Below are 14866 nucleotides of genomic sequence, written 5' to 3'. Positions count from 1 at the left end.
CCCAGGTCTTTTTTGCTTACTTTATGATTGGACAGTTAGGGTAGCTTCCTGCTTCCCAAAAAAGGGTCTAGGAAAAGCTAGTCCCATGAGATATTCCATAGAAAAAGAATTCTATAAACAAATAAATTTGGGAAATACTTCATATTAACATCTGATTCCAATCCCAATCCCCACCTCAGCAGTGCAATTAAAGGTTGGGCTAACCTGCAGAGATAGTTAAAACTTGTTTTGTTTAATCTGGTGTTTACCAAACTTAATAAAGAGATCTCTGTGGCCAAATAACATCCATTAAACAGCCCTAGATGTAAGAATTCTGTTGAACAAATTCTGGTCTACATAACTTAACCTTCTTTTTTACAGAACTCACACTACCTGAATTTATGTGTGTATTTGTTTCTTGTTTATAGTCTGTCTCAGAGGTCAGCGAACTATGGTCCACAAGCCAAAGATGCTGTCTGTTTTTGTATGGCCTGCAAGATAAAAATGGTTTTTACATGTTTAAATGTTCTTGTTTGTTTGTTTTTGAGACAGAGTCTTACTCTGTCACCCTTAATAGAGTGCAGCGGTGCATACTAGCTCACTGCAAACTCAAACTCCTGGGCTCAAGCGATCCGCCTGCCTCAGCCTCCCAAGTAGCGGGGACTACAGGAGTGTGCCATGATGCCCAGCTAATTTTTCTATTTTTAGTAGAGACAGGGTCTCGCTCTTGCTCAGGCTGGTCTCGAACTCCTGAGTTCAAGCGATCCTCCCGCCTCAGCCTCCCAGAGTGCTAGGATTATAGGTGTAAGACACCAAACCTGGCCCATGTTTAAATGTTTGATAAAAATGACAGTACCCATAAATAAACTTTTTACTGGAATACTGCCATACCATTTGTTTACATATTGGATAGGGCTGTTTCCCCACTACAATAGCAGAGTTGAGTAATTGCTACAAAGATCTTAGGGCCTGTTAAGGCTGAAATATGTAATCTCTGGCCTTTCACGAAAAAGTTTGCTAACCCCTTGTCTCTCACCCCCTAGAAAGTAAGGCCCATGAGGGCAAGGCTTTTGTCTTGATCACTATTTTATTTTTATCACCTGGATGGTCTATGGCATTTATAAGCATTCATATTTGTGGAATATTAGTGAGGAATTCTTGAATGAATTTTAAGAAGCCAAACAAAATGGGTCATTATTAAGAAAGTCTTTCAATTACACTGGTCCATCCAGGATACCTTAATGAATAAAAAAATGTCATTGAGAAAAGTGATACTGCTGTCATCCACTAAAATGTTAATCTCTAGGTAAATATGAGAAGCAGCTTTCCAATTTTTTAGCAGATTTCAAATAGCTGAATTTGCATATCAAAAATGAAGCTAATGTGCAATTAACAAATTCTGCAATTTTGCCAGGTGTACCCCTGTAATCCCGGTTACTCAGGAGGCTGAGGCAGGAGGATCTGCTTGAGCCCAGGAGTTTAAGACTGTAGTGTGCCATGATTGCATTTATGAATAGACACTGTTCTCTAGACTGGGCAACATGGCAACACTCTATCTCTAAAAAAAGAAAAAAAAAGAAAGAAATTCTGCAATTCTATAATGTCTCCATCTAACACCAGATTGATGACTTTTTTTTTTTTAAGAGATAGGGTCTTGCTATGTTGCCCAGGCTGGTTTCGAGCTCCTGGGCTTCAGAGCCACCTGAGTAGCTCAGACTACAGGCCCGCCACCACACCCAATTTAGACTGATGTCTGTCTTTTTCTTTTTCTTTTTTTAGAGACAGGGTCTCGCTCTGTCACCCAGCTTGGCGTGCAGTGGCGAGATCATAGCTCACTGAGGCACAGCAGCACAGCAGCCTTAAACTCCTGGGCTCAGGTAGGTGATCCTTCTGCCTCAGGCTCCTGTGAGCAGGACTACGCGTGCACGCCCCCATGCACAGACAATTTTTTCTTATTTTTTTAGAGACAGGGTCTTGCTATGTCACCCAGGCTGGTCTGGAACTCCTGGTCTCAAGCAATCCTCCCACCTCAGCCTCCTGAGTCAGACTGATGCCTTTTAATATAAATGTATAAACTAGTCACTCCAGAGCACCTGGGGAGCTGCTCTTTATTTTTATATTTATATTAAACGTCTTCCATGTAGCATAAACTGCATTAAGTCGATTCATGAAAACAAGTTTAAAATACCAACTATATGCACAATTCTATAATGGCACCAACTCTATCCTGTAATGAATATAGTCCTTTAAAATATCCTAAACCTATATATATAATGACTACCCCATAGCCTACCTGCCTACCTTGCTTTATGATCTATTTTCAGAATAAAAAATTAGAAAGCTTTCTCTATGTTGCTGTTTCTCATGTATACCTAGATATTAATATTTTAGTGGATGAAAGCAGTACCAATTTTATCAAGGATATTCATCTTTTCATTAATAGAGACAAAGTTAAAAAACAGTTTTTTCAAAATTCTAAATAAGATTATTTTTATTTTGTATTTTTAAAAAGTTTAGTTTTCTGGATTGGCGCTCATACAAAAGAATGATTGGAATTGAGGAAGGAAATAATTCATATCCTCTGAAAGACATAAGTAGGTTGGCAGAAACAAGACACACAGTTTTGAATACTGTGCTTAACACAACTGAAAAGCACTTTATAAGTATCTATTGAATAAATGGCTGACTAGTTTTTCCTACCCCACACTTAGAATTCATTTTAACATAGGCTAACATGAACACATGAATTACTCATACTTCAGAGTTAAACCCTTTGTCACAAAAATACAAAGTATGTTAAAGATCACCGACGTTTTCCTGGAAAAAAATAGATCATAAATCTGACTATCACTTTTACTCTTATTTCTTCCCATTTTTTTTACCCAGGAGTCTAATGAAAAAAGTCAAAGGTAGCTGCTAATTTCAGCTTCCTAATATTCCTCATTTTCAAAAAAGTCTGACTCCATCTTTTGGGATGTTATAAAAACCATGGTAGGAAAAAAATGCCAGATATTTCATGGAAGAATATACAAAGTGAGAGTCCAAAGTGCTGAGTTCTAATGCTCAACTTCAGCATTATCTATCTCAGCTCCTGATCAATAAACACACTTCATTAGAGTTTTCACAAAGAATAAGTAAAATGCCTAATAACATTACTACTAAATAGGGTCTACAGAAATCAGCACCAAATTTTACACAGAATGAAACTCCTGCCATCAAAAAATCCACAATTACTAGACGGTTGCTGTTTCAGAAGTAGAATCAGGAGTTCTTTTTTTTTTCTTTTTAGACAGGGTCTTACTGTCACCTGGGTTTGAGTGCAATGGCAAGATCATAGCTTACTGCAGCCTTGAACTTCTGGGCTCAAGCCACCCTCCTGCCCCAGCCTCCCAACTAGCTAGGACTATAGGCATGTGCTATCACGCCAAGCTAAATCTTTTTATTTTTGGTAAAGACGAGGGTCTCACTATGTTGCTCAGGCTGGTCTTAAATCACTGACCTCAAACAACCCTCCCGCCCACCTCCCAAAGTGCTGGGATTATAGGCATGAGTCATAATTCCTGGCCAGGAGTTCTTAAGTAAAATATTCAAAAAAGGATAGGCATGGTTAAGTAGCCAGGGACAAAACAGGAAGACTAATCACTTAAACTCCAGAGGGACATTCCAGAGTTTCACTCTAATTCACACCATAAAAGTGGGTGGGAGGGTGGAATCTGAGTGTTTTGCCCTTAAAGAGAAGTTTAAAATACAGCATCTCCCCCATTTTAATTCTAGCCTAAAATTCCCAAAGCTGTAAAGCCAATGTGTCAAAGCACAGCGTGAAGTTTAAGAAACAAGTTCTCGACACACCCAGCCAAGCACAGCGGAACTGCTCACAAGACCCAGATTCTGGTCATTTCTCTGCCATAAGCAGGAATAGCAGGACACTCACTACAGATCTGTTAAACTAATACTCTTTACTAAATCCTTGAGGGCAGGAATAAACAGATGGACCAAGTCTATAGCCAGGCAAATAGTTTCACCTCTGAGGGCTTCAGGTTTTGTATCTGTAAAATTCCATGATTCAGAATTCATATTTCCATCTTAAATTAAGATGGAAAACAAGGTTATGTGCTACTAAACCAAAGTATACCATGAATTTTAAAATTTCAATGTCTAGTTTTCCATGCTTCGTGTGCTCTTCAACCTTTATAATCTAAGGAAGCAACTGGTAAAATACCATACAAGCCATTGAAAAAATTTAACTCTAACAGTACAAGATGTCACTATCACTAAACCTAAAACAAAGTATAAAACCTAAAATGTTTCAACCCCTCTCTTTAGATAGATCTGTCTTCAACTTTTCTAAAACACTTTTAGTTTGTAGCTGTACACATTCCAGTACATTAAAAATGACAAGTATCTCTTTTTCTCCCCAGCAATGTCTGATGGTAAAAATACACGGCTTATCAAAAATACACATTTGGAAACTATGAAAATCTAAATTTTTTCATTTTACCACACACTTCAGGCCTAACTTATTAGTTTCAATTCTGCTCTTGCTCTATTTCCATTCAGTTTCACTTCTGAATTTTTCTGCCACAAAGTTAAGAATTGTTATCCTGTGGACAAATTTTAAAGTAAACACTAAAGAACATAGCTTTTCCTTTCAAAGGAAAACTAAACATTTTCACAGGAAAAACAAAGAAACAAACAATTTCCTGATGTAATTTTGTCACATAAAAATAATTATTTTAGGATGCTGATGTCTTCTTTAAGTTTCCAAAGCTTCCTCATAGGGTATTTTTTGGGGGTGGAAGGCTGGTTTAAAGACTAATCAAGTGCAGTAGTGAGAAGGGGGAAAAGTAGAACTGTAACTGACTGTGATCAGTGAAGATAATTCACTACCTTCATACCAGCCCCTCATACAGTTTTACTTACAAGCATCAAAGCAGCTCAAAAATGGCCATCATTTTATTTTGTAGGTATACAACTATACATTACATTTTTTTCTTTGAGTCACAAGGGTCTTAATAAATATTTGTGGAAGGAATAAATGCACATGGCATGGTGCTATGCTGCATGGGGCATATGTTCCTAATGAGATATAGCTTTTTTAGATTTTTTTGCCTTCAGCAGCTTTACCAAGAAAACATTTTTTAAATACTAGAACGATGATTAAATTAGATTAACAAAAGGGATCTAAATAAACATAACCATGTAAAGGGAAAAATATATAACATGTACAGCTAAATTAAGCTTTCGATCTGCTTTTGTGCTTCTATCATTTTTTCCTTGTATGTGTTTCAATCCCATTGAATCCAATCTTTCCTTCTCTTTAGGTTGTAAAGTTCTTCAAAGGAAAGAGTCATATCCAAAAAAAAGTTGAAAAATAAAAATATACTGAGTTCCTACTAAGTAATCAGCACAGTGCTAGGTGCAGGTGCTATGGGAAATAAAAAAATAAAGTATTATGGTCCCAAACTTTGAACTTAAGAACACTGCAAAGACTGGATGCCCACGGCAAATGGGAATCAAAGACCTAGACTGCAGTCCTTGTGTTGACATTCTGTATAACTTTAAGAGAGTTACTTAGACCTTAGATTACTGATATAAATCTCTCACACAGAATTCCAAATAATTTATACAGTACTCTGCCCTCAAGGAGGGAGAGCATAAATGGGCTCTCCCTCGTGTGGGCTACACACAGTGACTTCCTTCCAAAGAGCACAACAGTATAGAGGGGTGAGGCAGAGAGAGTAACCTTACAGCAGAGAAACCTGACAAATACTACCTGTGGTATTGTAAATGAGAGTAAGAAATATATATTTCGGTCTTCGTCCCCAGTTCCTGGCACAGAGCTCCTAAAACCCTTGTAATTTCGTGAGCAACAGGGGTGTTAGGAGAATCTTTTCTTCCAGTATTTGGTCTCTGACCTGGTTCCTGACACAGAATGCCTAATCTCTTGGAATTTCCTGGGTGATAAGAGCATATTTTGTTCTAATGAGGCAATTCTTGGTGGGCCCCTGGACTGGGGCTGGTCACCAGAAAGATGAAGCCATAATTAGGAGCTTGGAACGTTCAGCCCCACTCTCCATCCTTCCGGAAGAGGAGAAGGGCTGGAGATTGAGCTAATAATAAATCATGCCTACATGATGAAACCTCCATAAAAAAAAATCCGGCTACTACAGGTTTTGGAGAGTTTCTGGGTTGCTTAACACACAGAGAGTAGAGTGGCCCTGAAAGGGGCCACTTCCCCCAAACTGTTCCCTATGCATGTCTTCCATCTGGCTGTTCATAGTTATCCTTTGTAATATCCTTCATAAAGAAACCAGTAAAAGTAAGCAAAGTGTTTTCCTGACTTCTGCTCTAGCAAATGACTGAACCTGAGGAAGTGGTCATGGGAACCCCCAATTTATAGCCAGTTGGTCAGAAGTTCCAGAGGCCCAGACTTGAGATTGGCATGTGAAGTGGAGGGGGCAGTTGTGTGGGAATAAGCCTTGAACTTGTGGAGTATAATGCTAACTCCAGGTGATAGTGTCAGAACTGGACTGAATTACAGGACACCAATGTTGGTGTCCACTGGAGAACTGCTCAGTATGTGGGGGAAAATCCCCACACATCTGGCGTTAGAAATGCTATGCCGAGAGTATTATAGGAGAAACAGCTAGTTTGTTTTTCCTGTCATATACTATTAATACCTCAGCTGGTGATGATGAAAGCTAACATCAACAGTGATAAATATAAATAGTATGTATACTTGATATGATATGATGAAAATGGAACTTTACATCCGAGGCCTTGCTCTCAAAACAACACAACTCCAGTCTAATCATGAGGTGGGGGTGGGAAAAAAACCAGACTAATTCCAATAGAGTGACATCCTACAAAACTACAAAATACCTGACCAGTACTCAAAACTGTCAAGGGCATCAAAAACAAGGAAAGTCTAAGGAACTGTCACAGCTAAGAGGAGGCAAAGGAGACAGTACAACTAAATACGATGTGGTATTCAGGATGGGATCCTGGCACAGAAAAAGGACATCAAGTAAAAAACTAAGGCTTCATGCAGAGATGAACAGATAAATACAATGTAGTATATACCTACAATGGAATACTATTCAGCCTTAAAAAGGAATGAAATTCTAACACATGATACAATATGAATGATCCTTGAAAACGCTATGCTAAGTGAAATAACACAGTCACAAAAGGACAAATACTATATGATTCCATTTATAAGAGGTACCCAGAATAGTCAAAATCATAGAGACAGAAAGTAGAACAGAGTTTACCAGGGGCTGATGGGAGGGGAGAATGGGGCGTTGTCTATTGGGTTCAGTTTCTGTTTGGGATGAGGAAAATGTTCTGGAAATAGTGGTGATGATTACACAACATTAAGCATGTTCTTAATGCCACTAAATTGTACACTTAAAAATTATTAAAATGGCAAATTTTATGTTATGTATATTTTTGCCACAATTTTTTAAAAACTAAGCAAATCTGAATACACTATGGACTTCAGTTAGTAATATCCCAATATTGGCTCATTAATTATAAAAAATGTACCACATTATGGCAAATGTTAAGAATAGAAGAAAGTAGGTATACAGTATATGGGAATTTTCTGTACTATCTCAATTTTTCCATAAATCTAAAGCTATTTTAAAAAATAAAATCTATTTCAAAAAATTCAAGGTAGACAAGGGCTAATAGCCCTAATATACACCACTTTCTTCCAATAAAAAAAACAAGACAAGAAAAAATGTTCTTCCAATCAATGAAAAACATGAGCAAGCAATCAGAAAAGTTAATGCCAAGGGCACGAATAAGCAATTCGCAAAAGGAGTTGTTAAAATGCTAAATAAACTCATGCGATATTCAAACTCATAGGGTTCTGTAAGGATAAAAGAGATGGTGTACTTAGCATAGTGTCTGGTATACAATAAATGGAGCTGTTAAAATGTAACTAATAAAGAAATGCAAATTTAGGCCAGGCGCGGTGGCTCACGCCTGTAATTCTAGCACTCTGGGAGGCCGAGGTGGGTAGATCACTCAAGGTCAGGAGTTCAAGACCAGCCTGAGCAAGAGTGACACCCCGTCTCTACTAAAAATAGAAAGAAATTATTTGGACAACTAAAAATCTATATAAAAAAATTAGCCGGGCATGGTGGCGCATGTCTGTAGTCCCAGCTACTCGGGAGGCTGAGGCAGTAGGATTGCTCCAGCCCAGGAGTTTGAGGTTGCTGTGAGCTAGGCTGACGCCATGGCACTCTACTCCGGGCAGCAGAGTGAGACTCTGTCTCCAAAAAAAAAAAAAAAAAGAAATGCAAATTTAAGTAATAAAAATATATACACACATACATATGTATATGTATTATGTGTGTGTGTGTGTGTGTGTGTGAATGTAATCTGTATACATAAAATTAGGTTGGAAAACATTGAGAAAACTTAATGATGCCCAAAGTTGGCAAAAACATGGAGAAACAGTCCCTGTCATAAATTTGATCATAAGAGTGTAAACAGGCACATACTTGTTGAGAAACCCTCTGCCAATATCTTCTAAAGTTAAAATATATATACATATATATATATATCCCCTTTGATTTCACTGCTCAAAATTTATCCTACAGAAATATTAGTGTAAGTATACAAAGATACCTATATATTGATATTCACTGCAATAAAGTAATAAAGAAAAACTGGAAATAGTCCAAAAGTCCACCAATAGGGTGTTAGTTAAAAATATAATTGAGTGTTATCATGCAAAATGTGGTAAAGATAAATATACACATATATATACATACACGCACTGATGTGAAAAACTATACAAGAAAAATAATAAATTGCAAAACTTTAAATTTTTTTAAAAGGAAGAGATTAAACCAGGTTAGGAATAGTTAATATGGGGTCTTCCATTTATACTTCAAGGGAATCAAACCTGCATGAAAAAGTGTATACTTACATATTCATGTAAGTGCATTTTCTAAGAAAAGAGTCCACAGCTTGCACTGAATTGTTAAAAGAACAAATATATGACCCAAAAAAAGCGTCACTGACAATCACTAAAAAGCCTTCTGAGCTCTGAGTATCTGAGAAATATACTATTAGTTAGGTAATACAGTAGTGAGAAAGCCTTTGGGGAGGAAAGAAATGCTCTAAACTAGGCTTTTAAGGACATATTAAATGCCTCTACCACAAAACACAAATATTTATCTCAAGACTCCTAAATCTAAAAGTATGTAAGAAGTTATTCCTCAAATGAACCTATACTCATTCACTGGTTAATTACAAAACTCAACCAAAAATTAAAAAGCAACAGTCTTCAAAATGTGTAACTAATCCATGCTTACATTACAGTTAAAGATCACACAGAAGCAAAAGGAGACAAAGATTAAGTAGTAGTCCCATTTGCCACAGTCAAGGAGCTGATATGGACTATATACTTAGTACTCACACATATTAAGGTTCAGGAGTTATGCAGTCTTAACTTTTTTCTTAAGTGGATAAAACAAATAAATTAGGTCTTATACATAGTTTTGTGGGCTTTCTTTGAGCAAAAACAAGTCTTTTTCCGGAGGCGGATGGGGCGGAGGAGTCCAATACTTTGGGAATTAATGTTAATACATATAAGTTAATATTTTAAACACACAGCCACTTGTAGAATCAATAGGACTTAATGAAGATTGGAATAAATGAGAAGATAATAGCAGGAATACTCTCTATCCTAAAATGAAAATAAACCTTAGAACAGTAGTTATCAACCAGGGGTAGTTTTGCCCCCTAAGGGACATTTGGCCAAATCTGAACACATTTTTGATTGTCAGAATTGGGGAGGTGCTGCTCGTATCTTGGGATGTGGCTAAACATCTCACAGCCTCATGCCCAGCCACTCTCCACCTCCAAAATGTCAACAGTGCCAAAGCTGAGAAACCCTGCCTTACAAGTAGGCTGGAGGACCACTGAATCTACTTTGACATAACTTTATCATAGAAATCCTAAATCAATAGAGTTTGTTTATTTGTTTAGAGAAAATGACACCTTGCCAACTAGCATGAAATGTAGTGAAATGCATGATTGAATTTAAAAGTATTATTTAAAAGAAAGTTAATAATTGGCTTTCCAATGTATCTAAGCCTTTGAAATTTTGTAAAGCCATGGGCAAAAAAAAGACAACAGATTAATGCAAAAGCAAAAAGTTTTATACACACATACACACACACACATACCCTATGATTCTCACAAACAACACTGAATAAATGAAACCAGACACAAAAGAACACATTTTGTATAACTCCATTTTATGTAAAGAACATGTAAAAACTGATCTCTTGTGTTAGAAATCAAAAAAGTGGTTCCTTTTAAGAAAAAGGAAAGGTAGAGATGGGAGAGAACATAAAGAGGACTTTTGAGATGTTAATAATTTTGTATTTCTTAATCTGGGTAGTAGTTATACAACTGTGTTCCTTTGTGACAATTCATCAAGCTGTATGCTAGTCATCTGTGTACTTTACTGTATACAGATAATACTTGGTCAAAATTTTTTTAATATTATATATTTATATCCTAAAAAATCTGAGCATTTTTACCATTACCTAGGCAAGGCTAAAATGAAAAAAAAAGCAAAAAAGAAAGAAAGAAAAAACAAATCTGAGCATTTTTACCCTAAAAGCTAAATTAACGTCAACTGCAAAAGTAAAAGTGTTTTGTTATACAGGCTGCCTTCCAAGAATTCAAGGATGACACCCCCAGAAAGCTGTAAATAGCACACTCAGCACTCATACAGCATTCAGCTGTACACTTAAGCCACTATATATCCCTCGGCACCAATCCAAAATTTTGACAAACACTAACAAATGCTGCTGAATTTATTCCATGGACAGTCTGTTTGAATTATTTCCCCCAATCTTAAACTGTGAACTGTTATCAGAGAAGGCTCTATGAAGTAAATGATGCTTTCTCTTTCCTAATCCCACATATTCTCAGACCTCCCCCAAACTTAACCCCTCTTGGTCTCTCAACTCCTTAGGATTTCTCCAGGCTGTTTCTAACGGTGCCCACCATTGCTTCTCCCAGTATCCACCCTCACACTCCCACCTCCGACACATATGAAAATTCACAGTAATGCTCATTCCAGAGACTAATACCCCCACCCAGACTTGCACTCCCAGCATCTCACAACACAATGCAAACCTAAAACTCCTACTGTTCTCCACAAACTGCCGGCTCAACAGCACCACAAAACCAGGGCACATGCTATCCTGTCTTTTCAATCCTCTTCTATGGCACAAAAAGCCCTTGCTTCTAAGACACTTCGGCCTCCCTACTCAATGGCCACCACTGTGGCTATCATCTCCAACTCTTCCCTTCCCTCTAACTCTCCCCCTCCTTTACTATATTCAAATCCATTCCATTTTCCATCCACTCTCTTCCCACAATCTCTGTTTTCTTCTTTATGAATCCTTCTTAAGTCCCACTGGCAGGGATGGAAAGTTGGAGAAAGGGTATGAAGGAACTTACTCTGTCCCTTGTGAAGGTGGCAGAGAAAAGGTTGCTCAAGTCTCAAGCAAAACCACCACGTGCATGGGCTACAGAGTCAGACTCCGGATTCCGAAACCCAGGCCCATCACTTTCTAACTGTAAGGCTTTGGACAAGCCTCTGTTTCCTCAACTGCAAAATGGGGGCAGTAAAAACAGCTATCTCATAAAGTTGTGAAGATTCAATGAACTAATGGCCTCTGAACACTTTGCACAAATCCAACACGGTAGGCTCTCAATAACTGACAGTTTCTCTTAGGTCCTCCTCCTCTTGGAAGGAGGAATGAAGGGAGAGGGGAAAACGTACTTATCTTTAAGTCTTTTTAATGCCAAGATTCCTGCAAAGCGTCCCCGTAGGGGACAGAGGGAGAGCAAGGGATAGAAGGAGGGAAGAAGTACTCTTACAGATATGGGGGCGAAACAAAGAATTCTGTCAGATCCCCCAAATCAGTGTTTCCTCTTTCTTATCCCTCTACAATGTGGATCCAAGAAGCCCTAGAAGCCCTTGCTAAAGGATGGGAAGACATGAATATATACATCATCAAATCCTCCTTCCACAGAGACTCATTAGAGGGAATGAAGTAGGAAAGAGCCCCCCTAATTATTAAGATGGGTTCCTTGGGGGTGTAAGAATTAGGAAGAAAACCTCAAAGTCTCAAATATGAATACGTTTCTCTAGAGAGGCTGAGGGGAGTACTTCATAATCCGGAGAGACGAAAAGTAAATGCTGGAAACCCTGCAGTCTCACGGCTCCCGCAGGAGAGTACCAACTGGTTTCTCCGGAAGCGGGGATGGCCAGGTGGGGAGAGAAAGGGAAAGCACTTTCGCTGCCTCGTGGGACACAAGGGCTTCCCCGTCCCTTCCCAGGAGAGATGAGGGGGAGGGTCTGCACTAGGGAATCCCCAGCTCCTACAGGGGGAGGCGGCCTCGGGCCGGGGCCCCAGGGAGTCTCACTGGCTCCCTGCCTGTCTCCTCACAAGCCCGTCTCCTGTAACGGGACTCTCCCAGGACGCGGAGAGGCTCAGCCATCCCTGGACCCCTGCCCGCACGAGACCTCCTGACAGTCTTCCTCAGTCCTGTGAGCTGCCCCAGCCACTTCTCTGGGTCTCCCGGCTTGCACAGGGTCATCCCGGAGCCAACAGGGGCTCCACGCGGGCCTCCCCCGGTGCCCACCGAGCGCCGCGAGCCCGTGGACTTACCTGCTGAGACGGCAGCTCCACATGCAGGGCCCGCGCGGCAGAACCGGGCGGCAGCGCGGCGGCCGGGCCCGGGGGTGGCTGGGGGACAGGGCCCCCGACTGACGCTGAGGCGCTCATCTCGACCCGGGGGCCGCCGAGCGGCGGGGCGGGCGCTCCTTCGGCATCCGCCGCCGCGTCCTAGCCACTATCCGCTGAGCCCCTGCAGCCTAGAAACCCGCCACCCGAGAGGCAAGACTGCTGTATACCCCACTGGCCGTCGCCGCCGCTGGCTAAGGAAGAGCCATATTACCGCAGTGCAACCCCCTCCACCCCGCCGAGACCTGGCTCGCTCATTGGTCCTGCTTTCAAGGGGGCGGGACCCGACGACAGCCAAGGGACGTGCTATTGGGTAGAAGGTCTGCCCATCACCAGCTGGAATGGGCCGGGGGAGGAGGGACTGGAGAATGGCCTCAATTGCGTCTGTCAAGACCGGGTGAAACCTGGGGCGCTGCTTCTTTTTTTCCTAATGTAATTGGTTCTTTCACTACCGAGGGGCAGGGTTTCCTGGTGGAGCCGGAAGAGCCATTGTACGAGATCGCTGTCAATTCTCTGTAAAGGAAAGAGGGGTGGGGTCTTGATTAGGTAGAGCTCGCGCCTGGGCTCCGGTGTCACGTGCAAAAGGCTGGCGCGTCACCTGATTAGTGAGACTCAATCTTCTGAGCCGCTTCCGCCCTAACTAGTTGCCATGGTAACGGGCCTCTGGTGGCGGGTGGGGACCCGCTTGGCGCCAGCGGGGTCGTGATTGCTGATCTGCCTTTGCAGGCTCCTTGAACAGTCTTTTCCGGAGGTGTTGCCGTCAACGTTCCGGCATTGGAAAGGAACGCGTTATGGTTCAGCAGAGAGCCACCACACAAGATGCTCTAAGACCAGAGAACCGTCCAGCTGTCCCACTTGCTCTTTCACGACCAACTCCAACCCACAAGTCCACGCTTCTCGCATTCATTCAACTAACTAGTACGCTGAGCTACAAGGTGTGCCAGGCACCCAAGACTCCTTTTCACCTCTACCGGTGGGTTGTTTATGCTGTCCCTAGAAAGCCTTTGCTGCTTTTCTCTTCCTGACTTGCTTTTTATCCATCAAATCTCAGCTGGGGAAGGAGTCCCTTCTTCCAAAAGGCCTCTCTCATCCATTCTGGGACCCTGAGTTAGGAAGCTTTCCTCTACCATAGTCCAGATTATTCTCTTGCATTGTCGTTTAATAGGTGTGTAACTCACACAAGCAGCCACTCTCCCTCCTCCCCCCTCTCCCCACACACATACTGTGAATTCCTCAATTAAAAGGAACTCGTCTGAGTCATCTCTGGACCCCCAGTGCCTGATAGAGAAGAAAATCAGGAAACGTTTTTTTGAAGTGAAGCCCCTGCTCAAATGCCACCTCTTCCACGAATACTTCTTTGATCGTAATGAGAGCATCTATAGCAATTGCTTCTATAATAAATAACACTGAGTCATTCTGCAGGATATTGATCTGCCTTTTTTCCCCACTGGACTGTGAGTTTCTCTACCACCTGGACTGATGTAGTGAAAGAACACAGTGTTTTAGAGTCAGACAAAACAGGAATCAGGCTCTGCCACCTTCTAGCTGTGTATGCCTGAGCAAGTCAGTTGTCCTCTCAACTTTAGTTTTCCCATCTGTAAAACAGTAATAGGGTTGCTGTGGGGATTAATGAAGTTAACATATTTAAAATGCCCATGCAGGACCTGGCATATAATAGTTGGATTTTTTTTTAATTTAATGAAAGATAAGCATACTATCTTTCCAGGGTGTTCAGAAGCCTGGAAAATACCATGGATTTGATCTCAGAGCTGGATCATATGCATGTCACACTGTCTCCTATTCTGAAACATTGAGAGGTTCCTCGTGGCTGGAGCCTAGGGTGTGTGGTCAGGTGTTTGTTGAGAAGGGAGTAGCTGGGAAATCCCAAATCTTATCTGGTTCAACTCATGTAGTGCCAAAAAACACCTTTCTGTGTCTAAATTGTATTAGTTTTCTGGGGCTGCCATTACAAATTACCACAAACGGGGTAGTTTAAAACAAAGGAAATGTATTCTCCCACAGTACAAGAAACCGGAAGCCTGAAATCAAGGTGAGAGGAGGACTGTGCTCTCAGAGGGCTCTGGGAGAGAATCCTG

General features: G+C 40.8%; 1 protein-coding gene across 1 annotated transcript in view; it reads right to left on the bottom strand.

Moving 5' to 3' along the window:
- The window catches only part of UVRAG (UV radiation resistance associated), a 286852-nt gene extending 273823 nt beyond the window's left edge, over positions 1 to 13029 (bottom strand). Inside the window, exon 1 of the mRNA XM_012645741.1 lies at positions 12696 to 13029. Within this exon, the coding sequence (XP_012501195.1) occupies positions 12696 to 12812 (117 nt within the window). The 5' untranslated portion in view covers positions 12813 to 13029. The remainder of the gene's footprint in view (positions 1 to 12695) is intronic.
- Positions 13030 to 14866: the final 1837 nt, after the last annotated feature.

The sequence above is a fragment of the Propithecus coquereli genome, unplaced genomic scaffold (assembly GCF_000956105.1).
Source record: "Propithecus coquereli isolate 6110/MARCELLA unplaced genomic scaffold, Pcoq_1.0 Scaffold235, whole genome shotgun sequence".
Lineage (NCBI taxonomy): Eukaryota > Metazoa > Chordata > Mammalia > Primates > Indriidae > Propithecus > Propithecus coquereli.
The sequence above is the reverse complement of the archived record's forward strand: the minus strand, read 5'-3'. Positions and strand labels throughout refer to the sequence as shown.